This window comes from Megalobrama amblycephala, linkage group LG5, assembly GCF_018812025.1.
Source record: "Megalobrama amblycephala isolate DHTTF-2021 linkage group LG5, ASM1881202v1, whole genome shotgun sequence".
In the NCBI taxonomy this organism is placed as follows: Eukaryota; Metazoa; Chordata; class Actinopteri; order Cypriniformes; family Xenocyprididae; genus Megalobrama; species Megalobrama amblycephala.
Window position 1 is genome coordinate 17698431 of NC_063048.1, and position 27747 is coordinate 17726177.

A 27747-nucleotide genomic window follows, 5' to 3' on the forward strand; every position below is an offset into this window, starting at 1 on the left:
GCCGCGTTCTGAACTTTGGTTAAGCGGCACATACCGGTATTGCGGTATCATCAAAATTCATATCATAACAAAACTAAATACCGGTATACCGCCCAGCACTATTATGTTCACACTGTCACTTTCAGAAACTCTTGCATTTTACCTTTAGATCCTTATGACATCCCTTCAGTGGAGTGTTGTTTGCAGTTGTTTTTGACATATTATAGCATAACTCTAGTGTGTCCTTAAACAAACCCACACAAGCACACACTTCCTTTTTCAGTTAATTAACTTATAAACCCTCTGAGCAGAAATTCAGAGATGAAAAGAGGAAGATTTAGATACATTGGCTGTTGGTGGTTCGGAGCAGCAGTTGGATGGCATGCTCATGCTGGGATTGTCACTCGTCTCCTCATCTCTGTGATTTATACAGTGCAATAAGTGTTGCAGAGATGGGCTAACAGGCCAATAGACAGCAGGGCATTAGCATAATGTGTGCAGCAGAGAAACGCTGGAAGACTGTTGCGTCTTTAAACGCAGTGTGCCACATTTAGATTAGCTCTGCCTGCAGATGTCGTCCCTCATTGGGATTGGGGACCTCAGACACTCAAGGCGTGAAAAAAACAACTCGCAGAAGTCCAGCTAACTGTGTATTTGTCCCTGTTTATGCCCAAATTTCATGCACTGCACGGCATTGCTGGTTTCCAATCCATTCGGTTCATTTAGAAGATGTAGAAATTCTTTTTATGATTGAAGATTGGATGCATTCACTTGCACGTTTAAAGGTAAATATCTCTCAAAGAACTGAAATGAATCCAGTGATGAACTGATATAGAATTTTTGCAGATATCAATAGCTTTTCTTTTTTCTTTTTAAATAAATAACAAGCTATTGGAATACACAGCCAATAAATGACTGCTTTTTTTTCCAAATACATTTCGCAGTAAGTTAAATCACATGATTTTAATGAATTCAGATGTATTGTTTGGATAATGTGTTTAGCACTTTTGAAACCATAAATGTGATTTGAAATGAATAAATGAATTTATTTGATTAAAAATACAGTAATACAGTTCTCTATTTGAATATATTTTAAAATGTAACTTATTTCTGTGATGGCAAAGCTGAATTTTCAGCATCATTACTCCAGCTTTCAGTGTCACATGATTCTTCAGAAATCATTTTACTATGCTGATTTGCTTGCTCAAGAAACATTTATTATTATTATCAATGTTGAAAACAGCTGTACTGCTCAGTGGAAACTGATTTTTTTATTATTATTATTCTTTGATAAAGTTCAAATGAACAGCATTTATTTTAAACAGAAATTATTTACTGTCACTTTGATCAATTTAATGCATCCTTGCTAAATAAAATTAGGCCTGTTAATTTCTTTCAAATAAAAAAGATCTTACTGACCCCAAACTTTTCAACGGCAATTTAAATCTCCATTTCATGCACTGCACACCATCAATCTAATTAGATTCTGTTAATTTGGCTTTATTTACCAATATAACTTATGATTGGACATTTGTTTGTCCATTCCCTTTCAAATATTAAATTAAATTCACAGCTCGAGGTGAATTAATCTTTAAAAGTAGCTGAAAATTGACCCTGAACCTCTACCGTGCAAAGCACTAAAATGACTAAACATGTCTAGAGCAACACAACAAGCTTTTCCATCAAGAAAAGTAGCTTTATCGCTCGAGTTTATAGATGAATAGTTTTCTCTTGTGTCTTTGAAGATGTTGACGACCTGTCATGTGTCTTGTCCTGTAGAGATGTCCGTGAAGAGCTGAGGATAAAGAAGACAGTTGATGCCTGGATCAATACGCTCAGCAAGGAGATTCAGGTGAGCTGAACTGAAAGATTTTGTCTCTTTTTCTGCCTTCAAATACAATCTGGTGTTTCTGCACAATCTGTCGCTGTTCTTTGTTCTCTGAAATACTGTTTTAAAAGGGAAATTATTTGAATAATCATTAGTTTTGCTTATGCTTGGCTTTGAGCAGAGGTCTGCTATTTCTTTTCCAAGTGATCACGTTTATGATTATTTACCTGGCAGACAATAAAAACGGTTGAAAAATCCCATACAGAAGCTTGTTTCCGCCATAGAATTTAAAAAGGTAATTATGACTTATCTCACACGCAATTTGAATTTTTTGGGTTCTTTGCCACTATCGTCTTTTGGCTTGCTTAGTTGGGGACACTTAATATTCGGCAAAAGTATTAGGTGTGTTCGACTACGGCTGTGGCTGGATGTAACCGATCGGTGAGAGTTGCTGCTTGCATTTGGGGAGTAGCTGAGACATAACGGAGACATAATGTCGGACATTTTCTGCTTCCCATAGTGACACTCGTGCTGTGTTTGCATACTTTATCACAGATTAAGTGAATTAAATGCTATATTTGTCAAATACAAAGATGTTTCAGAGATGTTTTCATTCAATACTTTATGTTTTGCTTAATACAGCATATGATTGTACAAGAATAAAGTTCAACATAAGCACAAAGTGGGATCTGTTTTATTTTGATAAACATTACTATATAAACATAGATTTGTGAGCATTAGTGGAACCAGGTGTCAAAATAAACATGAAACACACATGATCGTTGTCATGCAGTGAATCCGGCCAATCGTGGATCATCTGTGTCGTCATCAGAGCTCGTGCAGCCTCTCTGGATAAGCTGCGCCTGGTGAGTCAGCGGACTGCTCTCGAATCGCTCTCGCGGTACTTTGATGCCAAACATCACAGTGAAGTTGAATAAGCGTATTGACTTGACTGCACTGACACTATTGGATGAGAACTGAACTGAGCTGGATGATGACGTCACTGTTTTCTCCAAACCTACTTCATAGATGAATTGAACTCATTCCATTATTGATACAATTTACCAAACTAAATAAACACTGAACTGGTTTCAACTGAATAATTACTGTTTACTATTCGATTTTTAGGGCCCTATTTTAACGATCTAATCACATAGTCTAAAACGCACGGCGCAAGTACATTTAAGGCGTGTCCGAATCCACTTTTACTAGTTTAACAATGAGAAAAATGGTCAGCGCACCCGGCACATGGTCTAAAAGGGTTGTTTCTTTTATCTTAATGAGTAATGGGTGTATTTTGGGCGTAACATGCAATAAACCAATCAGAGGCTCATCTCCCATTCCCTTTAAAAGCCAGTTGGGCTCGCATCATGGCGAATTTGCTATTTACATGGCGGGATTTGCAAGCGAAAAAAAAAACTTGAACGCTTCTCTACCGAGGAGACAGGTCTGCTCACGTGCTTGAATCTCGAGGACAAGCCAGATTCCACCAAAGCGTTTTTATCTTTATGCACACAATAATAATCTTTTACATTGTAATCCTTTTATTTTTAATATTTGGCATGTTTGTGTGCTGCTGCGTGTCACTGTGTGTGTAATAAGCAAAGTGTACACGTGCCTATAGGCGCATGTTACTAACGCGCTCTTTTAATAACAAAAAAAAAATATTGCGCCATTGACCAACTGAAACCTGGTCTAAAGTCAATGGCGCAATATTTTTTTGTTGTTATTTAAAGAGCACGTTAGTAATATGCACCTGTAGGTGGTCTATTTCAGTTGCCCTTAAAGTAGCAACACGCCAACAATGCGCCTGAACACACCTCGTTTTCAGACCAGCACGCCCATGGGCGCACAAATGGGCGCAAGTGCACTTGCTATTTAAACAACGTGCGGCAGGACGTGAAAATGATAACTGAGTCAGACTGAAACTAGCAAAAAACACATTGCGCCAAGTGTATGGTAGGGCCCTTAGAGTTTCTTTACAGCAGAGATGAATTGTTGCATCATTGAATCATTTTCCCGTTTATACTGTAAAGCTGCTTTGAAACAATCTGTATTGTTTCAAGTGCAATATAAATAAAGGTGACTTGACTATAAACTTACAATTCTGAGAAGAATAGTCTGAATTGTGAGATATAAATTCACAATTATGAGGAAAAATGTCAGAGAAGATTACCTTACCTTAGAAAAAAGTGAAAATTGTGATATGTAACTCACGATTACGAGTTTATAACTTGAAAGTGTGAGATATAAACTCGCAAGTGTGAGAAAAAAGTCTGAAATTTGAGAAATAAAAACAATTGTGAGAAAAAAGTCAGAAATTTAAGAAATAAACACAATTGTGAGAAAAAAAGACTGAATTGTGAGATGTAAACTTGCAGTGGTGATAATAACAGTCAAATTGCGATATATAAATTTGCAAATTAACTTTTTAATTTTTTTATTCTGAGGCGGAAACAAGCTTTAATTCATAAGCAACATCTAGCACATCAAAATTTTCTGCATTTATATTATTTGCCGAGCACTAAACACATTTAAGAGTTTCTGACTACAAGGTCTTCTGTCTCTTTCTCCTTCCCTTTGTCTTGTCGTCCTCCTTTACCCCTCCTGGCAGGATGAGCTGGCGAAGGAGAACTCTGAGAGGATTGTAGAGAGGAACGATGCTGCAGTCGCTAAAGTGGTGCAGCAGGGCCAGAGGAGCAGGAGCGGACGTGGGGCTGGTCCGAGAGGGGGAGGAAGAGGAAGAGGGGGAGGTGAAGCCTCTGCGGCAGACAAGAAAACCTCTCTGAGAGGCTTAGTGAGAACACAAGCAGAAAGCACACTGGCACACAGCAAACAACCCACTCTTTCTGTTAGAACCAAACCTGAAGGGAAGCAAGAGACGGTGAGAAGGATTATATCAGTATTATCTAATGCTGTTCAAAATGTGTTCACACATTCGACAGACCAAACTCCCGATAATGAAATATTAAAGCTCTGTTTCAATACCAATGTGCTGCCTGCCTAGACAGCATAATCCTGACTATTCCAGATAGTAGGCTTTAAAATAACATACCTAATTTTGGTCAAATTCACACATGCCATTTAGATATTAAACCTTATTCTAAAAGCTACTTATGCTTATTAAATTATGTATTCTTACTGCATATATTGGCTAAAATATATGTGAAGGGGATCCCTCGTAAAAGAAACATCATATTTTGGGGTCCCTGGCATCAGTAAGTTTGAAAACCACTGATTTACCGTATGCCCTTTCGTTTTGGTTAGGATTCTGCGTAATAGGCACTAGGCAGCATATTATTATTAACATTATTTGACATGAGAGCTTTATAATTGGCTATTTGGCTGTGGTCCAAATCATCTGTCTGTTATATTGAAACTGATAATGAATTGTAGGATCTTCTAACCTGTTTGTTTGCAGTGTTTAATCCTGTATGTGTTGTTTACTTATCACCGTGACCTGATAAGCTCACAACACTCCCAAAATGGCCCATCTGGATGTAAACACTGTAGCTCAGTACTTCTCTGCGTCTCAGTGGCATTTTCTCTAAATGAGGCGCTTTGAGCACCCATATGTTGCCCCGACACTAATTTGCTAAAAATAAAGAGTAAGAAGACGAGAGGCAGACTTGTCTTATCTGTGTTTGGCACAAGCCTGGTCCTGTTAATGGCTGTCCGCGTTGCCCGGTGTCTGTGTGGATGATTCTTAACCTAGCAACACATCCAGTGGTTATCTGAAGGTTACTATGTGTGGAGGCCGTTCAGGCATTTAATTGCTGCTATCATTAAAGGTGCAGTCAATCCAGACAACAGAGCACACAGTTACAAGAGGTTGAGAGTTATTTTGCTCTCAACACTCTGGGGTTGCCATGCATTTTAGATGAAACAAAATGAAATCCTTACGGCTATGCCTCACTTTATATAAGTAAAGCTATAATTTTCGACTTATTAAACATGTTCTGATCAGTATTATAGCATGCAGTCATCATATATGTGTGTATTTAGTATATCGATATGAGTGTATCCTAATATAGTATAGTATCAGTGAACAGTAGTATAATGTACCATGTTTACCATTGAAATTACTGTATTATTAGTGTACCATGTTTACCATATATATTTAGGGTCAAAAAGTTTGAGGTCTTTTTTTTTTTTTTCTTTGAAGAAATTAAAAATATTATTAATCAAGGATGCATTAAATTGATCAAAAGTGACAGTGACATTTATTTTTACAAATAAATGCTGTTCTTTTGAACTTTATGGTCCTGAAAAAAAAAATGATCATGGTTTCCACGAAAATATGAAGCAGCACAACTTTTTTCAACATTGATAATAATATAAAATGTTTCTTGAGCACCAAATCAGCACATAAGAATGATTTCTGAAGGATCATGTGACACTGAAGACTGGAGTAGTGATGCTGAAAATTCAGCTTTGCATCACAAAACATATTCAAATAGAAAACAGTTATTTTAAATTCTAATAATATTTCACAATATTATGGTTTTTACTATTTTTTTTAATCAAATAAATTATAATAATAAATGTATAGTGTTGTAGTAATTTCCCATAACTGTATGGATAGGTTGATATTGTACCATATTTACCTATGGTTTATTATGTCATTATGTTTTATTGTTTACCGTAATAAAACTTATGGTTTCTTATGTTTCCTATAGATACAGTGGTGCTCAGAATTATTGGCACCCTTGGTAAATATGATCAAAGATGACTGTAAAAATAAATCTGAATTGTTTATCCTTTTGATCTTTAATTCATACAATTAGCAAAAATCTAACCTTTCATTGAAGGAAAAGAATGAAAGTGGGGGGGAAATCACATTATGAAATAAATGTTTTTCTCCAAAACATGTTGGCCATAATTATTGGCACCCCTAGAATTTTTTATGAGTAAAATATATCTGAAGTATATTCCCAGTCATATTTACATTTTTTAGCACACCAGGGTGATCATAAACATGAAGTTGTCCAGCCATGACTTCCTGTTCCACAGGAGTACAAACATGAGGAAACACAAAGGCCAAATTCCCTTAATCATTTTTCACAATGAGAAAAACAAAAGAATATAGTTCTGATGTGCAGCAAAAGATTGCTGAGCTTCACAATATAGAAAGTAGCTGTAAGAAAATAGCTAAAGCATTGAAAATCTCCATTTCCACCACCGGCGCAATAATTAAGAAGTTCCAATTAACTAAAGATGTTACAAATCTGCCTAGAAGAGGATGTGTGTCTAAATCGTCCTATTGTGAAGTGAGGAGGAAAGTTTGAGTGGACAAAGACTCTTCAAGGATCACAGCTGGAGAATTGCAGAGATTAGTTGAGTCTTGAGTCTCAGAAAGCAATAAAAAAAAAAAAAAAATCAAACAGCACCTACATCCCCACAAGTTGTTCAGGATGGTTTCAAGAAAAATCCTCTGCTCTCATCCAGAAACAATCTCCAGCATATTAAGTTGTCAGACATGATCGGAACTTCAAATGGGACCGGCTTCTATGGTCAGATGAAACTAAAAAAAAGAGCTTTTTGGCAGCAAACTCACCAGATGGGTTTGGTGCACACATGGATAAAAAGTACCCCATGCCCACAGTTAAATACACTGCTGGATCTTTAATGTTGTGGGCCTATTTTTCTGCTGGAAGTCTTGGACATCTTGTTCAGATACATTGTATCATGGATTCTATCAAATACCAACAAATAAAAAAACAAAACCTGATTGCTTCTGCTAGAAATCCTATAATGAGCCATGGTTGGATCTTCCATCAGGACAATGATCCAAAACAAACATCAAAACCAACACAAAAATGTGTCACTGAGCACCAAATGAAGCTTCTGCCATGGTCTTCCCAGTTCCCTGACCTGAACCATAAAGAAAATGAGTGGAGTGAACTGAAGAGAAGAAGCACCAACATGGAGCTGGAATCTGAAGGATCTGGAGAGATTCTGCATGAAGGAATGGTCTCTGATCTCTTGTCTGGGATTCTCCAAACTCATCAGGCATTATAGAAGACGAATCAGAACTGTTTTCTTGGCAAAAGGAGATTGCAAAAACTATTGAATAAAAGGGTGCCGATAATTGTGGCCAACGTGTTTTGGAGAAAAACATTTATTTCATAATGTGATTTTCCCCACACTTTCAATTCTTTTCCTTCAATGAAAGTTTAGAATTTTACTCATTTTATGAATTAAAGATCATAAGGATAAACAATGCAGATTTATTTTTACAGTCATCTTTGATCATATTTACCAAGGGTGCCAATAATTCTGAGCACCACTGTATGAGTGTATATTTGTATAATGTGCCATAAATATCATACATATGAGTGCATCATAGTATGAAATGCCATGTTTGTTATTTTAGATCTTGATACACAGTTTGTTAATCCAGTGTGTTTTTTTCTTCTTAGCCGGTTGTGCTAAAATCTCAGGATGATCAGGAGTATCTGGCCAGACTGTATGGAAAAGCTCTTTATGAGGGTCATCGACGCACACTCAAAAAAAGCCCTTACCTTAGATTCAACTCCCCCACACCAAAATCCAAACCTCAACGACCTAAAGTAGTAGAGACCGTCAAAGGTGAGTTTAAGGTCTTCATTTAGAAGTGATGTCTGTCTGTCTTTCTTTCTTTTAGTAACTTGTAAAACCAACTTGAAAAAAGAATCATGATAATATGTTTTCATTCCCTCATATAGGGGTGAAGATGAAGTCATCTAAAACCCAAACTAGCCAGTGTGTAGATGGTGTTCCTGCCCTGCAGCCTTCAGTCTCTGAGCCACATTTCCTGTTCAGCCCCAGTGATCCTGCCCAACAGCAGCAGCCTGGTTCTCCAGTGCGAGGTTACCTCATTCCCATGGCCATACCTTTAGGTAAGCCACTATTACCACAACTAGCAGGGTTTGTACAGTCATGAAAAACCTGAAGAAGTCATGGAAACTTTAAAATAGCAATTTCCAGGCCTTGAAAAGTTGTGGAGAAAAAAATAAACACAATGAATCAAATGACCCAAGAAGAGTTGGGGCAAGAGGATAAATAAAACAAGGATCAATATCCGTGTGGCATTTCCTAACACTGTTTAACAAGTCTGGTTAATAAATAAATGGCAGTGTAATTAAATACAGTATGTGTTATACATAAATAAGTCAGCCTTTTTTGCAAATGCTGTTAGTACGTTCAAATGTACTTTTAGTATGATTGATTGTTTTGAACATGTAAAACTGTGCTGAGTTACCATTTAATTTAATCACCATTTAATTAGACAAATAAAGTGACATGTATGAGTAGTAATTTACCATAAACATTACATTACTTGCAGCTAATTCATTAGAATGAAATAAAATCATGTGATCAAACATAACGGTTATAAAACTTTATTTCATTACCTTATCTATGAACATGATTTGTGAGTCCCGTCGGATTGATTTTCATCAGCAGTGGAGGTGAACATGACAACTCCCATCATTACCCGCTCTTTCACTACGCCTTTTGTTTTGTCATTGTTTTTAATATGTGACCTCTAGCAGCAAAAATGACATTCTGTGCCTTTAAGACATGCTCTGGCAGATTTAAACATGGATTTTTATTCTTATTTTACATGTGTGAATATAGAGATGTTTTATGAAACGTAAGATCGTGAATATTTGCTTCAAAAGTCATGGAAAAGTCTTGGAAAATTATTGGTAAAAATCTGTATGAAACCTGAGCTAGAGATCCTTTACTGTTTTTTTTTTTTTTTTACCTTTACTTGTTTTTTTGCATGGATTCAGCTAAAACAAAGCTGTCTTGGCTTGACTTTACTCCAGTCCAACTCAGTCCAGTAAGACAGCTTGGATGACTGTAGGTTTATTTTTGTAGTACAGTAATTGTAATCTCATGAGTAACTGATTTGAGCTGTATTTTGCATCAGAAAACTAGGTTTTAAGACATACATGCATAAAGGATCAATGACTGTGTCCTTTTGACAGTTCTGAAACAAAGACGTCCAACGTGGCATGAATGGATGCGACATCCTCCACATACTGCAGTCATAAAGTGTCTCTCCTCCGGCTGGCTCTGAGCACACGGCAGCATTAAAGAATGGACTTAATTAGACGACATTTCAGCGGTGTGAGTTTAGCTCTTAATTACGACTGCCTCTCCACTCGTTAAAAAGCCTTCCTATGCCGGTCTCGTTTAATCACTTCACTGTCAGGGACATTAATGCCTTTCTATTACGCTCTCATTTTCCCACTTCCAATCACTGCAAGCTCTGTCTCAGGTCCGACCTTGTGCGGTTGGAGGTAATTCTGTTTATTAGCCCGAGCAGCCATATGTATGAAAACAGCGTCGTGCTTTACGAGGGGACTTTTTAGGGCAGTAATTGCAAATAGCCAATTGAAAACATTTTGAAAGCGTTCGTATTATGAGTTGATTAGTTTTTTTTTATCCCCTACCCCCTTCCTTTTGAGGATTATGACCTCCTGGCGCCGAAACGTTCCATTAGTTTGGTAACAGCTGAATTGCCATAGTTATTTTCTGCAATGGACTGAAGAGGTAATTAAGGGTATCACATGAAAAAATGGCACTGACGAAGCACCTTTGCACTGCTAAAGCTGTTTACAGTATTCAAATGTTTCCGGAATTGTGGTCCAGGGTATTGAGAATAAAATGAACTGGTGGAAAATGGCCTAGTAATGTTTGAAACAGCATTTAGTGGGCTGTTGCCCGTATGCTGGACTGACCTCTGATCTGAGCTAAGCTGAAGTGAACAAAGACTCTCTAATCACATCTGCAGTGCAGTGGCCCTGATCACCGTCATAGACACTCAACTCACTTCATAGTTTTATTGAAGTTCCTTTCACTACTAGATGAATTATTGAATTTTCTTTGAAAGGAATAACTGTCCGAAAGTTGCTAAAATGTAACATGAAACACAGTGTTGGGGGTATCACATTACAAGTAACTTGAGTTACGTAATCAGATTACTTTTTAACTAAGTAACTAGTAAAATAGTGCATTACTTTTTCAATTTACAACAAAATATCTAAGTTACTTTTTCAAATAAGTAACTCAAGTTACTTTTTCACATTTATTGACTGACAGCTCTCCTGTCCCCATGTTGAGAGAAATAAAGTGCAGAGGTGTTGTGTGCGCTGTGTGAACATGATGGTTATTGTAGTTCTAGACCTAATGTGAACATGCATTTACTCATCTCACTTGCAAGAAAACATTCAGTATTCCTCAAAATGAATAAAAACAGTGAAATGCAGTCTCAGAATTTTAAGCAAACCTGCAATAATTAACTATATTAAATTACACAAATGTACTTTATGTATTTAATCTCACTTTATTAACCAATTTTGCCAAAAATTTGCCAAAAATAGAACTTTTTTTTTGTTTATAATAATTAAAATTATTTTGTTTTATACTTTTTTTTTTTTTACTCTGTTTTTTTTTTTTTTACACCATTTTCATCGGGCCCACTACAAAGTATATTTATATAAATACATTATGTATTTATTTACATAATTATTAATTATAATGTTTTTTAACTTTTTTCTGCATTTTTACAACATATTTTAGTAATATTTCTATCCTCATATTGTGACATACTCTAATGGAACATTTTAATCCCTATGTATGAAAGTATTTTTAATTAAACAGTTTTCTTCCACAGTTTTCTCACATTTTTGATAAAACTTCATCTATTCCTGCCAGCTAGATAACATTAATAGCATTACCTTGACATATTTACATAAGAAGAATTCAACAGAATAAGAGGAGGAGGAATAGTGGAGGAATAATGTGCAGGAATATTGGTCAGAACATCACAGAAAACCAAATATTTATGTTTGCAAATACTGCTAATCCATACACAGATGATCTAATCATTGATATTTGCCCAGACTGGCCCAAAACTCTTATACCAATCCATCAGCCCAGTCTAAGCTGGTCTTCTCTGCAGAGATGTTTTTTTTTATTTTTTTTTTATTTAAAGTGCTAAGTTAGACACGTATTATATTTCAGAGTGGCACCATCTCATTCCCCAAATCGCAGCTATCAGACCTGTCTAACTTTCATCTAACGAAAGTGAAGCATCTCCTAATAACTTCTTTAATACCCCACATCAACCAAAAGCATCTTTTACCAGTCTAGGCAATTCCCAAGGCGTCTTAATCATCCACCAGTGTCATCCCCGTGGCTGTCCTATTTCCCGTCACATTGGATGTGTGAACGAAACCCAAGTGGAAAGTTCCAGACTCTTATTAAAAACTTCCCAGCCACTTCTGCGGTTGTGTGCGGGGTAGAAGAGGGTCCAGACTGGCCCAGCCTGGATTGGATTGACTCGGCAAGGCTCAGACTGGGTCTCTGGAGGGCTGTAGATTAGAGCTGGCCTAATTTCCCCTTCTTCCGTGACTCTCCGGGGATGACAGTGGGGATTGCAGAGTGCCCCATGGGAATGGTGAGAGAGCCTTTCATCTGCTGCAGATGTTCGGTGCGGCTCATCCACAGACGGCCCCCGAGTCACAGTTACACATGAACGACAGCAGGCAAGCTCTTCGCAAATCTGCTTAGCAAGTTCTGCACTGCAGAGAGTAGAAAGTGGCAGTCGAATCAACACAGCAGCAATCAAGAGAAGTGTTAGTTCATACCGTTTATAGCAGCATTACTATTTTTAGTCAAACTCAAGAGTTTTAATGATACTTGTTATTTTTTATATAAATAACATGGTTGTGCAAGATTCAGAATTGAATAATTGGCTCCCTTTCAAATCATGAATGTAAATTTGAATTGAATTGGCCATCTGTCTGTCTGTCTGTCTATCTGTCTAAAAAAAATTTAAGTCAATTTCCTTTTAATTAATTTCAGTTATTTAATTTGAATTGCATTTCGGAATTCATGTTTGCAACCTCATTTCAAATTAATTCCAAGTCATTGTTAATTCAGTTTCTAAATGGCGCACAACCCCAAAAATGTAGTATTGATAAAGAAAGACTTGTAATTCACATACTGATTGCCGCTTTTGCATGCCATAGATGCTTTGAGCAGCCTATGCTCACCATGTCTTGCCGTCTCTGAGGTGAATTCTTATACTTTATTGATTGTAGATGAAATTGCTCTGGTGGTAGCCCCAGTGGTGAAGACGTGACTTCATTTGCTGCTTTGAAATTGCATGTGGTTGCAGAAGCAGTGCGTGCACGCACATATTTATGTGCATTTATTTTGTTATAATCATCTCATCATCGCTCTCTCCATCTTCTTTCCCTGGTCTCCTGCTGCAGTGTTCTCGGGCCCGGTAAAGTCAATGATTTACATACTCTTGGACTTATTCCCAAGCATTCTGGGGGCTGTGAATTCTGTCCCTTCGTTTGGGTCTTTGTTTCCTCGCATGCCTTGCGGCTTCTCTGGTTTGTGAATAGCCCGTAATAGCATCTCTTACTGTCCATCATTGAGCTAATCTGTCCGATCTGGTTTCGCATTTCAGAGCGTTCACTCTCTTGAGGTTCTGGAGTACAAACGCCTCCTTTCAAGCTTTCCTTCGGCGGAGCCCACATGTTTGCTATCAGAAGTATTTGTGCATTCCAGATGAGTCAGTGCTTCTTGCTCCTGAGCCACTGTTTGGATGCCCTTCAGCCAAATTATGGAAATCGTAAAGCTTATGTTTCCCCTGCTTTGCATGGAAGGCTGGGAAAAACAGATTGCGGCGCTCGCAGCAGATTTATGCTAATGTCAGCCTCCTCGTTTGCCGTTAATGTGCCGAGGCCAGACTCGCATCTCTATGTAATGGGGCATGTGCGTCCGTAACCTGCTTTCCTACGAACGGGAATGACACAAACCTACGCTAGCGCACTCTGGCTGAACCTGTTTGTCTCACGGTCCCATTGCAGAACAGATGCCAATCATGTTGCCAGATCGGCCTCCCGCTCGGCCAGATGTGTGCGAATGTGTTTTGGGCTGACACGGCACTTTAAAGTACCGTGGACGTCCTTTACAGTCGCTCTGCGATGCGGTGAGAGATAAAGTAATGAGTAGGTGTGTGTGTGGGCTCCATCTGCAGGAGTGCCTCTGTCTTTAATATCCCTCTTGCGTGAGTATTGGGGTCACGTTGTGCCCTTGCCTGTAAACAGCGTGTTGATGTTATCTGCGCTGCATCAGGGCGATGGATGTGCACACTTTAGGGGTTTGGCAGAGGCGCATTTACGCTGCCGAAGTGTATTGCTAGTTCACTCACGCATCCTGTGGAAAAGAGGGGGATGGAGACTTTGTGTTCAATGTCACCATTTGTTGTCCTGGTAATGTTTCACTCCGCAGACATATTCATTTATCTCCAATCCCTGAAAAACTGACTTTTTTTTTCTTTTTTTGAGTATGTGGGAATGTAAATAAGCAGTTGTTTAGTAATATTTCATCCAAAGCAACTTGCTTGCACAAAACTTTAATGTACAAGAGTGCTTCAAGCAATGCAAAATCGATTTCACATGTCATTACTTTCTGAAATGCAATTCATAATGCAACTTGTTGTTATAGAACCTTTAACCTTTTGGTTACAGTCCCAAATCATCAAGCACTACTCCTTGTATCTTTTTAGGTAAGCCTAGAGTGGACGGCCAGGCCCCAGTGCCTTCACGGGTCGTCATTAGCGACAAACAAGCAACCGTAACAACGTCCTTCACTCCCATCACCGTTCCTGAACCAAAACCTGCTCCTGCTATTCGGAAACCCAACACCATCTTACTGGAGGTTCAGTCAGAGAGGATGAAACGGACCCCACAGCTCAAAATACAGGTAACACCAGGTTCACACATACTCTGTTTGCAGTGTGTATGCAGTACGTATTGTATTACGTATGCGGGGCGGCAGCAGCACACGCTCATTGTGCTTTCACAAAAGACCCGTTTGCGGTGTGCTACTGATCAGTGGCTTTAAACACAATAAATATAATACTCTTTTCATTATTTCTATACAGACTTATATATTAAGATGCTCAAGTGAGTGTAATAAAACAGAAGTACTGAGCAACATTTTCTTTCTGTTTGCTTGTTATTGACGCTATCAAAAAAGAAGTTAATACTTTTATTGAGCAAGGACACATAAATTGATCATAAGTGACAGTAAATACATAATTTTACACAATTTTGTTTATTTAAATAAATGCTGTTCTTTGAATTTTTCTGTTCATCAAAGAATCTTGAAAAAATGTATCATAGTTTCTACAAAATATTAAGCGGCAGAACTGTTGTCAACATTGAGTAGCAAATCAGCATATCTGAAGCATCATGTGACCTGAAGACTGGAGTAATGATGCTGAAAATTCAGCTTTGACATCACAGGAATAAATAAATCTTACCAACCACAAACTGTGTTTGTTGCATCATGCTGCATAGCTCCGCCCACAGTGAAATGCTGTTGGTCCAATAATCCCACTCCCCTTTATCTTCAAATGATTTTGTCCATAAGGTTTCGCTGATTTTGTCACATCGCACAGTATTTCACTTTCTTTGGGGGCATAAAAATGAGACAAACTGCATCACACATTGGACAGTTTCACTTTCCTACTACAGGTTGAAGTAGCTTTTATTCCACATACTGTTTTAATTAAAACACATTTGTGTTTCGTTTGCAGGTCCAGCCTGCTGTGAACATTGAGAGTGATCTGTGCAGCAGTCCAGCTTCTTCTACACCATCAGTTCCAGCCGAAACCAACCTTCCTCCACCTTCGATTCATGTAAAGCCTCTGATTCAAAGTAGACCCTTATTATTTGAAAATGAAATGGTTTGCTTGGCCTTAGCAGCACTACACCAAATTCCATCTCAATTTTATACCAGAGCAATAGCTTATAGTTTTGCAGGCTTTCAGATTGATCATACACCCAGAACGTCCTCTAACATGTACATTTGCTTGTGTGTGTGTGTGTATTTTATACACCAGCTGTCTTGGCTCAGTTCTGAGAATGGATGGATATTATGCCATTAAATTTTGGCTGTGCTCCAGTATGCTGTAGTGCTATAAGGGCCAGGTTTGCATTTCTCATCGCACTGCCATTGATTTTTGCCAAGTCGTGCATGCATGCGCCTTCGTGCTCTTAGAACCTGCCCAAGCGGATGAAGATGGATGAGGTGTGTGCGTCTGCGTGTGTGTATGGAGCTGAATGTATAATGTTTCAGGGGGGACTTTGCCGCCAGCATTTTCTGCTCTTACTCCTCCAATCCCGACCTCAGCCATTCACATCTGGTTGCTAGGCAACAGATGCAGCTCCGTTGCTTTTTTGTCGGTTCGTTAGCAGATTCTGAGCAAACGTCTAGGAGGACAAAGCCTCTCTGTGGTCTGCCTAACGCTGTTAGCATCAGAGTAATCATTGCAGCTCTACAGAAATAACCGTAGAAACTTCTACATTTACGCTAGAATCTGTTGAGTTAATTTGTGGATGCGTTTGCTCTTTTGACTTCGAGTTCAGGTCGAGTTCACGTCGAGTGCACAATTAGTCGCATTCTCACTAAATTTAAGGAATACATAAAGATTTAGAATGTTGTGAAGATTTAATGTGCCCTGTTGAGTAGCATACTATATACTCTACTACTTAATTTTCAAATCAAATCAAATATATTTAAATATATATAAAATACATTTTAAAATATTAAATTAAAGGATTACTCCACTTTTAAATAAACTTTTGCTGATAATTTACTCACCCCTATGTCATCCAGGATGTCCATGTCTTTCTTTCTTCAGTTGAAAAGAAATTAAGGTTTTTGATGTAAACATTCTAGGATTTTTCTCCATATCATTCATTTCAATGGGCACCAAACGGTTGAAGGTCCAAATGGCAGTTTCAGTGCAGCTTCAAAGGGCTTTAAATGACACCAGACGATACCAGACGATGAATAAGGGTCTTATCTAGCGAAACGATTGGTCATTTAAAAAAAAAAAGTTTAAGTTTTATAAGCACAAATGCTGGCCTTGCTCTTTTCTCCGATGCGCGTTCGTGACGTCACGTTGAAAAGGTCTTTTAATTGTTTTTTTTTAAATGACCGATCGTTTCGCTAGATAAGACCCTTATTCATCGTCTGGTGTCGTTTAAAGCCCTTTGAAGCTGCCATTTGGACCTTCAACCGTTTGGTGCCCATTGAAATGAATGATATGGAGAAAAAATCCTAGAATGTTTACATCAAAAACCTTAATTTCTTTTCGACTGAAGAAAGAAAGACATGGACATGGATGACATAGGGGTGAGTAAATTATCAGCAAAAGTTTATTTAAAAGTGAACTAATCCTTTAAAATACATTTTATATAAGTAAATAAATAATGTACATTATAAATAAATAAATATTTATTAATCATAATTTTTTTTAAACTGTAGACCATTTGTAAAGAATTAGTGTCCAGTTTAAGAGTACTATAGTTCACTCTTTTCTAAATATTATTTACTAATACTTAAAGATTTTTTTTATTTTATTTTAAATACATGTTTACATAAGTAAATAAATATAATTTTTTTTGCATTTAAATAAACAAATACATAAATAATACATTATTAAAGGTTTGGACAATTGTCCATGTATTTGTGTGTGTGTGCAAACGGATGCGTCTTCCCCTCAGTTTGTGTGTCTGATGAAGCTCGGCAGAGGTGTTCTGGTCTGTCAGCTCAGCATGGCTGCGTTCAGCGCTCTGTCTGTGCCCAGTTAATGCCCTTGACTCATCAGACTGGCAGACCCCAGCCTCCATCCACCCACACACACACACACACACACAAAGACACGGGCAAGGACATACACTCACACGCGCTCTCACAAAACATGTTTTAAATCGTACACTTCACTCCCACCAGGCCTGAGGCCTGTCAAACAGAGGGAATGAAATATGACTAAGAAGTCTCACAGTGCTTGTGCTTAAAACATATGATATCTCCGTCCTCTGAGACTTGACATTTTGAGTGCATTGCAGTCACCACTGGTTCATACTGTTACAAAGCCCACTTTTGTTCTTTGAGAAAATATTGTGATAGATTGATTTTTGTAGATCTTACAAACATAAAGGGATAGTTCACCAAAAAGGAAAATTCTGTCTTTCTTCTAACTAACCCACTGATGTCACATGGACTACTTTGATGATGTTTTTATTACCTTTCTGGACATGGACAGTCTACTGTACAAACATTTTCAATGGAGGGACAGAAAGCTCTCGGACTAAATCTAAAATATCTTAAACTGTGTTCCGAAGATGAACGGAGGTCTTACGGGTTTGGAACGACATGAGGGTGAGTCATTAATGACATAATTTTCATTTTTGGGTGAACTAACCCTTTAAGCCCTGCATGGAACACAAAAAGCACCATAACATTATCATAAAAGTGGATTCAATCACAATAATCAAGTCCTCTGAAGTCATCTGATTCTTTCTATTCAAGAGTTCTTCTTTCTATTTAGTGAACTATTAACTGAATCACTGAGTCAGTGAGTTCTGATCAGTCCAAATCCACCAGACTCATGAATGAATCAAACCATGTGAACTGAATCCTTTTGTCCTGAATCCTTCCTTTTATGTTCCACAGAAGAAAGAATGTGTAAATGAATGTGTAAACTCCTTTAATTTGCAGTTCCGCTGCAAAATTACCAATTGCTCTTTTCATTTCCAGCTATTTTCAGTGCAAGTGTGATTGTGCAATTGTGTGTGAGCAGAATAGTAAGTAATATTGTGTTTCTGTAGCTCACTGCAGCACGTTTGCTGCAGTCTCGTCTGTTTCCTCAGCTCCGATGGAGTCACTCCACGCGCATACACACACACACAACATAAGTAAGGGGTAATGTCACAAAAAACAATGTTTATCACAAAATAAACTAGGATAGAGGTATCAGGAATGATCTTGTGTCATCATGACAAGGTTTATTTTGTGACTGACTGTATTTTATCCTGCCTGTTACACAGCTGCTTACTAAATAAATAAATGTAAATGAAATATTGATATAAGTTGAAATTATTTTACGTAAGCAGAAAGAGATTGCAGAGTGATATAACTAACACAGCAACACAATTGTTCAAAAGTTTGGGGTCTGTACTATTTTTTTAACATTTTTGAAAGAAGTATCATGCTCACCAAGGCTGCATTTATTTGATCAAAAATACAATAAAAACAGTAATACTGTGAAATATTAATCTGACCCTATACTTTTGAACAGTAGTGTAAGAAAGTTCATGTATTATCCAGGATAAAATACAAAAATTAATATATAAATGATAAAAATTGTGAGAAAAGAGCTGTAAAATCTATTATAGTGCTTTAGGAAGACATTGCGTATAACACTTTCTGTCTCGCGTACTCAGCACGCCCGTACCTCTCATTCACATGAGCAGACCAGCTCTCTCCGTTACCATGGAGACGAGGCTTAGCTGCAAAGACCTGGAAAACTGATGCATGATTTTCTCTCTCTCACACACACACACACCTCTTAAACAGTTACAGTTTATGTCCTTGCACTGAATGATTCATTGAGTCTTTGTAGGGATACCATGTAAAGACACTCTTGAATATCTCTTGTAAGATCGGAGGATATGACATTGGTTGATGAGACAGCGTTTTATTGTATTATGTATGTGTGTGTGATCAGCATCACGTCTGCGATTACCGCCATTTGAGGAGCCGTGTCAGAACATGGTGGGTTTTTGGACAATTAAAGGGATAGTTTACTTAAAAATGACAAATTCTGTCAACATTTTCTCACCCTTGTGTACTTCCAAACCTGTATGACTTTCTTTCTTCGGTGAATCACAAAAGGAGATGTTTTGAAGAATGTTCACGCTCCTCTTTTCCATATGGACTGTCAAGCTCCAAAAAGGACATTAGAACTCTCCCTTTAAGGTTGTGATGAAATGGAAGCAGTGATAAATATTTTCTTCTGTATTGAAATGTACGTATGGGTGAAATAGATTTTAACGTCGGTTACACTCAAAAATTGAGGTAGATGAACGTGAGCTTGCAGCTTTAGCATACTTCGGTCTGTCGTTTCATCAAATGGCATTTGATTAAACATTACGAGGTCTTTTTTTTATGAAACGCATCTATGGGTTAATCGTTCACAATGAAATCTATAATATGCTTTCAAAAAATACATTGGCTGAATTTCCATTTCATTGCAACTTTAAATCCACGCTATCTTATGGTCAAGTATCATCTCTAATTTCAGCCTGTCATCATTATCCTTATTAACTCACACACTTAGAACTATCTAATCTCCTCAGTTGTTGATGAATTTTGTAATTTCCAGACACGGAATTACTTCCTGACCTCTGTCTCCATATCATTGCCTCCCAGGCCGCCGAGGAACCGCATGCTGGTGAAGATCGGGAGGAAAATATCTTTCCCGGAACCAATTTCTTGGCCGTAGCCGACATCAGCCAGGTACATTCAATTAAAAGCACATTTCAACCCACACACTCACTCCAGCTTGTAACGTAAAGGTCATTTCACAGCCTGATGTCCACCCTGAGGGTATCAGCCCCTATCCAACGTTTCCTACTTCCTACTCCCATTTGCATTTTGACCCAACTACAAATGCCCATTCTCCACGTCTCCTCCTACTCGGATATATTGGCCATCAATGGCTCAGTGCTCCAATAATGAGATTTTCAGAGCCAAAGGGTGAAGGAGAACATCGTTTTCTTTAATTAACGAAGACCAGAGAATGAATGAGAGTTTAAAATATCATTCATGGGCTTGAGAAAAAATCTAATTACAATGTGCGCTGCTAAATTGGCCTTTCAGTGAAGGGGTGTGGTGCATATTGCCAATATTACTCTTTTTTTTTTTTTTTTCGTTCAGGAATTCTACTCGCATCACGGCTTGCTCAAGCATGCACGCAAAAGTGTGACATAAGTCCCTTATATTTGCCACTAACAAGCAGTGCAGGACGCCCGGCGTTAGGGGCGTCAGGCCGATTCTCCCGCTCGGTCGTACAAGGGCAAGGCGTCACTTTGCACCGAAATAGCATAGCAGTCATTAGACGGGAGGTGGAAGCAGGCAAATCTGTGTTGTTCTCACACACTTTTGTGGAAGGTGCTGGGAAAAAGAGTGTTTATAATGAGAATAAAGAATCATGGAGGGGGTTGCGCTTAAAATCACATGAGCTGTTCCACAGTGACCCCTTTTGGTCTGAGAGGGAACATCATCCACAAATGAAGCTCGGTTGAATCTGGTCTCTGGTTAAGAGGTTTTGCGGGGGAAGGAAATTGTTTTGCATCGATGAACTGAAGGTGTTAATTGTTTTCAGATGTTTTCCGTTAGAATAAAGATTTGTTTGGTTGGATTTTGAAAGGTTTGCATCAGAGATGCTTTGAAAATATTATATTCTGCAGTCCTGGTTCTCAAACTCAATGTTAGCATGTATATTTTGTGCATTTTTCTTCATTCAGTCATAGGTTGTCTGCCAATTGGAGGCTTTATCTCAGTGGTGTTCAACTTTGACTCTGAGGCCCCCCGTTTCCAATACAATATTCATAAAGATAAAGATATATTTGGTACTTCTGCTATATTTTTTATTATTTACCCAAACTAGTAGTGTCAATATATTAAAATAATAAAATATTATAATTGTAAATAATTAAGTCAAAATAATTACATTTTAATAATTATAGAAGTTTGAATCTTGTCTTTATTTGTGCTACCGATCATACGGCTTATTAAAGTTAGTGATTTTTATCTGGTAGACAATAAAACTGGTGAAAAAAAAATTGACTTGCATTGAAAGATGGACATGAGTCATTCCTAGAGACCAAGCACTTTGCAACCTGCCAGAAGACCATAGCAGCCTATCAGAGAGATTTTCATGAAAAGTCCTACTGGCTTTTTTATTTTGACTCTAATTGTTTGAATGGCAATTAAGTTTGAAGTTATGAGTCCAGAAATATAAACATTTTCCAAAGATTGAGAGCAATAAAAATTCAAGCGTGTTGCGCAGCAGTTGCATATAATTATGTGTTTTTTCAAGGACTGGCATGTATTCGGCCCACTTGTAGTTTTCCCAACGACCAAATAAAGGCCACAGCTACTTAAGTCCAGACCTCGGTGAACAGGCTCTCTCTCTTGGACTGCAGGCATGAATCGCTGCCAGCTCCTAAAATGTCATTCCTCCAAGTCTCCAGTGCCTCAGCTTTGGCTCGGCCAGTTCTGATGGAGCCATAAACTTCAAACGGGCCCAGCGCCCGACTGGCAGAATGCATTTCTCTCTCTTTTTTCTCTGGCGGCCGGCCACTTGAAATGAGCTAATCGCTCCTTACACAGACCTCCCTGAGTCCGGGCCAAAGGAATCTGAACATTATCCAAACCAATGACCGAAATGTTGAAAGCTGGCTCGCGGATCCAGCGATGGAATTATAGAAGACAAACGTCCCCCTTTCTCTCCAGCCTCCCCTTCTCTGAAGACTGTAATGACCACTGTGAAATTGTGCTCATACTAACATATGTTTACCATTACCGCACGGTGTGCACTTTTATTTGCTGTCATTCACGTTGAAAGTTAAATGTCGGATCTTGTGAGCTGTCAGGGGTATTTTTGCAGTAATGGATTGTCAATAAGTCTCTTCAGAAAGCCTTATGTTGGCAGATATATATCATAAAACTGCTAAGACTTAATTTTCCTCAATGCTGTGTTAAATTCAGGAAACGCTCGATGGACTTCCAGACTCTCCTATAGAGCTCAACGGGCTGCCGTCTCCTCCAGCTGCTCTGTATCACGGCCCAGCATTTCCCCCACAGCCTTCCCAGTCAACCCCTCTCACCGAGCCCATCCTGAGCACCATCCAGCAGAGAGAGACCCTGGAGAACAGGCTGGTGGATTGGTGAGACCCTGCTATCTGTCAAATATCATCTGCTGCACAGTTATGAGCATTAAATGAAAATGTTATTGATCAATTCTTTTATTATCACATTAGGGATAAAACAATTAAAAATCCAAACAATGTTCTATTCATCAGAGTACCCTGCATAAAATGTAGTTTCTGCGAAAATAGTAAGCGGCACAATTGTTTTCAACATTGATAATAATAAGAAATGTTTCTTGAGCAGCACATCAGTATATTAGAGTGATTTCTAAAGGATCATGCGACAGGATTTTAATCATAATTGCAGCCTTGGTGAGACTTCTTTCAAAAATCTTATTTTTGAACAGTAGTGTACATACAAATAAACAATATTAAAAGTACAGTGGATATGGAAAGTATTCAGACCCCCTTAAATTTTTCACTCTTTGTTATATTGCAGCCATTTGCTAAAATCATTTAAGTTCATTTTTTTCCTCATTTATGTACACACAGCACCCCATATTGACAGAAAAACACAGAATTGTTGACATTTTTGCAGATTTATTAAAAACTGAAATATCACATGGTCCTAAGTATTCAGACCCTTTGCTGTGACACTCATATATTTAACTCAGGTGCTGTCCATTTCTTCTGATCATCCTTGAGATGGTTCTACACCTTCATTTGAGTCCAGCTGTGTTTGTTTTTACTGATTGGACTTGTTTAGGAAAGCCACACACCTGTCTATATAAGACCTTACAGCTCACAGTGCATGTCAGAGCAAATGAGAATCATGAGGTCAAAGGAACTGCCTGAAGAGCTCAGAGACAGAATTGTGGCAAGGCACAGATCTGGCCAAGGTTACAAAAACATTTCTGCTGCACTTAAGGTTCCTAAGAGCACAGTGGCCTCCATAATCCTTAAATGGAAGACGTTTGGGACGACCAGAACCCTTCCTAGAGCTGAGCTATCGGGGGAGAAGAGCCTTGGTGAGAGAGGTAAAGAAGAACCCAAAGATCACTGTGGCTGAGCTCCAGAGATGCAGTCGGGAGATGGGAGAAAGTTGTAGAAAGTCAACCATCACTGCAGCCCTCCACCAGTCGGGGCTTTATGGCAGAGTGGCCCGACGGAAGCCTCTCCTCAGTGCAAAACACATGAAAGCCCGCATGGAGTTTGCCAAGATGGTGAGAAATAAGATTCTCTGGTCTGATGAGACCAAGATAGAACTTTTTGGCCTTAATTCTTTTTGGCCTTAATTGGCCTTAAAACCTGTCCAATACAGTCCCAACAGTGAAGCATGGTGGTGGCAGCATCATGCTGTGGGGGTGTTTTTCAGCTGCAGGGACAGGACGACTGGTTGCAATCAAGGGAAAGATGAATGCGGCCAAGTACATGGATATCCTGGACGAAAACCTTCTCCAGAGTGCTCAGGACCTCAGACTGGGCCGAAGGTATACCTTCCAACAAGACAATGACCCTAAGCACACAGCTAAAATAACGAAGGAGTGGCTTCACAACAACTCCGTGACTGTTCTTGAATGGCCCAGCCAGAGCCCTGACTTAAACCCAATTGAGCATCTCTGGAGAGACCTAAAAATGGCTGTCCACCAACGTTTACCATCCAACCTGACAGAAATGGAGAGGATCTGCAAGGAGAAATGGCATTTCTGACATTTCACATTGTACATTCCTAAACCCTGGGTTATCATTCTTTTTTGCATATATATGTGGTGTCAGTGTCATTGATTGGATAAACGCAGCACGCAACCTGTTAACATACAAGCTCTAGCTCTAACAAAAGCGGTGCAAACCCTGCTCCGGAGCAGGGTTTCATAACCCTGGGTAAAAAGCAGTGCTAACCCTGCTTCTAAATTACAAGTGTGAAACGTTCCTTTACCCAGGGTTAACAGTGTTGTTTAGAACGAAGATAACCCGGGGTTAAGTGCAGTGTGAAAAGCCCTTCTGTGGATCTACTAAATGACTGTTTGCTGAATGTTCAGGGCTAAATTTAGCTTCATTTATTGTTATATCAGTTAAAGTATTTAATGGCTAGATTGCTGATGACGTCATTATAGCATGACACTATAGCACTGTGTTGTCATTTCTGTCATAGGGTTGAGCAACAGCTCATGGCCAGAATGATCACTGGAATGTTCCCTCAGCCCAGCCAGACTGATCCAGCCAGCCAATCAGAGTCGGAGAATAGTGTGACATCAGACATAGGTGACAATGTGTTATTTATTATTATTATTATTATTTTATTGCAATTTCAGATCTCACAATGTGACTTTCTTATTTTAAACTTTATCTCTTAATTACCCGTTTAATTTTGTACTCTTTGGTGGATAGGGGCTTCTTTACAATTTATAAAATAAGCAATGTGCAAGTTAGGCGTTAAACACTTTTGAAAGCTCCCAGTTTACAAGCTTTAGAAGTTTGTCGGTCTGCGATTCAGCCATCATACATCTTCACCAATGCGTCTGGTCAATGTTAAAAATCAACAACACAATCAATAACGCATGACATAAACCAGCAAGAATTGTCCAGCTGCACCAGGTTCCAGTCTACAAGCTCATAATTTTGATTCATAACGTCTACGAATGCGAGCAACGCATTTGTCAAGCGTGTCAGCGCGCAGCGAGATTGTATTTCCTCATTAAAGCACGATTGCTTGTGCTCAGCCCCTCTACTCCTCCTTCGCTCCATCCTTCCGTCTCCGTCGCGTCACTTCTGCTCACTTGGCGCGGAGGTCCTGCCTCATTAATTCTCACTTTCATTTAATAGAAAGATCAATGATGTATCAAATTTGCAGAGGAGGCTCGCAGCAAACTGTTGTCAGCATATTCGCAGACTGACTGGACTCTTCCTCCTGTAGAGGAACTCTATTTGTGTTTGAACCCAGTCTTGCCCTAGACAAAAGGAAATGAGGGCCCTGCCAAGAATGTCAGTTCTGTATATTAGTTTTTTAATAGCACCGGTCCAAAATGCTTACGGGTGCAAGAATTCAGAATAGACTGGATGAGAGGTAAAGCGGGTCTCAAATTGGTTATTTGAAATGACTTTGCTGGTAAACTCAAATAGAAGTGCTTCATGAGAAACTTCAGAATACTGTAGGAATGACAAGATTGTAGATATGTATTGCATGCATTATTATTATTATTATTTGAATGCACATTAAGAGTTTTAGCTTTTTAATTTGATGTGAAATTTTAAATATTAGCAATGTTCTTATTGAAAGTGATGATGGGTCAGAACTCTGGCCTAGGGGTTTCAAATCCAGGTTTGAATCCAGGACTGTGCTTTGTCCTGATCCCATTACCCAAAACACATTGCATTTCTTTTAAACCCCTCTATTGTCTTTGGCAATAAAAATATTGCAAAAAGCTTTAGTCAGCATTTAGAGCCAGAAAATGGTTAGAATATCTAATAGTCCACCACCAGCCCTGTCAGTGGATAACAAGTAATAAATATACATTTTAATAACAATTTATTATAAATTTTTTAATACAGCTTGCAAATTTTAATGCAAATTTTGAGTAAATATTTTGTAAAATAAGCTCGCTTTAAATTTCAGCAGTTGACCGTTCACTAAGCTCCACCCTTATTGGTTACTGTTGCTAAATCAGACAAGCATTCGATAGGAATAAACTCCAGATTGTTGGTACATATATAAAAAAAGGTAAAAGTGGAATATATGCATGGTAATCTTCCTGTCTCTGTGTGTTTGTGTGGCAGTGGAAGCCGCAGGCGGTGGTGGTCTTCAGTTGTTTGTGGACACAGGCGTACCAGTGGACTCTGAGCTCATAAGACAGTGTGTAAATGAAGTGCTGGCTGAAACTGTTGCTGTGATGCTGGGACAGAGAGAGACACAGAGAGCACCTACTGCCCCTGTCCAAACACAGGATACTCCAGAGGTACTGGCATCTAAACATAGTCTCAGTTGTATGGAAGCTTGTTTCCACCATGGAATAAAAGATTTTAAAAAAGTAATTGAAACTTTTTATCTCACAATTGTATCAGAATAAAGTCAGAATTGCGGGATATAAATTCGCAATTGCGAGAAAAAAGTAAGAATTGCGAGATATGAACTTGCATGTAAGAAAATTCTTTTTCTCATAATTGCAAGTTTATATCTCACAATTTTGAGAATTCAGTCAGAATTCCAAGTTTGTGAGAAATAAAGTCAGAATTGCAAGTTATAAACTTGCAGTTGTGAGAAAAAAGTCAGAATTGTGAGATAAATTTACAATTGCGAGAAAAAAAAAGTCAATTGTGAGGAAAAAAAGAAAAAAAATTATTACAACCTTATTTATTTTTTATTCTGTGATGCAAGCAAGCTTCCATATGTTTGTTAATGATGATGATATTACCTTAAATACTGGCTTATGATATAAAAGATGTGATGATATTGTGCTAATATTGCAGGAGGTTACTATGGTACCAACACCGGCACCCACTCCTGAGCCCAGCTTGAAAGAGCCGCCATCTCCTGTCAGAACCCCTGATCTCTCCGAACATCTTTCTGTGGCTCTGTCTCCCAAGAAAAACCATCAGGAATCTGCTTCACCAGGTCTGACAGGGATTTTTATGAACATACTGAATCACTTGCCTTATACATGGTGCCAACAGACACAACAGATATTTGTAAAGGTGTTAGCACAGTTGTTCACACACATCAGTCAGCTGTACAACCATTCTGCCTTTGTTTCAGGTCCAGATAGAATTCCTGTGGGCACACCGACTACCACACCGATCCCATCTCCCACCAGGGTGGCCACACCCTCTCCTCCACCAGCCAATCAGAGCCCAGAGTCAGCCACCCTGCAGCATCACCCGTGGGGAGGAAGAGAGCTCCCCCTGGAGGAGGAGGAAGAACCGCATAGCGAGAGACAGGAACAGCAGCCAGAATCAGTGTATGTCTAATTACCACATTTACATTCTTTCATTAAATTATTGAGGCAGAGAAAATAAAACACACACAAATATTCAATTTATTTGTGCAGAAAAGCAGAGGACGGAATCAAAAGCTATGGTTCATGCATTGACAATGTATTCATGATGAACCACATTGTATCTTTTTACATATTTATGTTTTTCAGTACAAAATGGGTAGTATTTGTACCTCTAAATGTAGGCTTGGCAATGAATTTTGTGATG

General features: G+C 38.6%; 1 protein-coding gene across 2 annotated transcripts in view; it reads left to right on the forward strand.

The window, feature by feature from the left end:
- Positions 1 to 27747, forward strand: part of kiaa0586 (KIAA0586 ortholog) — a 154434-nt gene that overhangs the window by 81011 nt on the left and 45676 nt on the right. For both annotated transcript variants that reach the window (XM_048190913.1, XM_048190914.1), the window contains 12 exons: positions 1759 to 1831; positions 4422 to 4691; positions 8230 to 8398; positions 8515 to 8688; positions 14388 to 14584; positions 15423 to 15524; positions 20108 to 20194; positions 22451 to 22629; positions 24704 to 24813; positions 26326 to 26504; positions 27016 to 27160; positions 27302 to 27503. In XM_048190913.1, the coding sequence (XP_048046870.1) occupies positions 1759 to 1831; positions 4422 to 4691; positions 8230 to 8398; positions 8515 to 8688; positions 14388 to 14584; positions 15423 to 15524; positions 20108 to 20194; positions 22451 to 22629; positions 24704 to 24813; positions 26326 to 26504; positions 27016 to 27160; positions 27302 to 27503 (1887 nt within the window). The remainder of the gene's footprint in view (positions 1 to 1758; positions 1832 to 4421; positions 4692 to 8229; positions 8399 to 8514; positions 8689 to 14387; positions 14585 to 15422; positions 15525 to 20107; positions 20195 to 22450; positions 22630 to 24703; positions 24814 to 26325; positions 26505 to 27015; positions 27161 to 27301; positions 27504 to 27747) is intronic.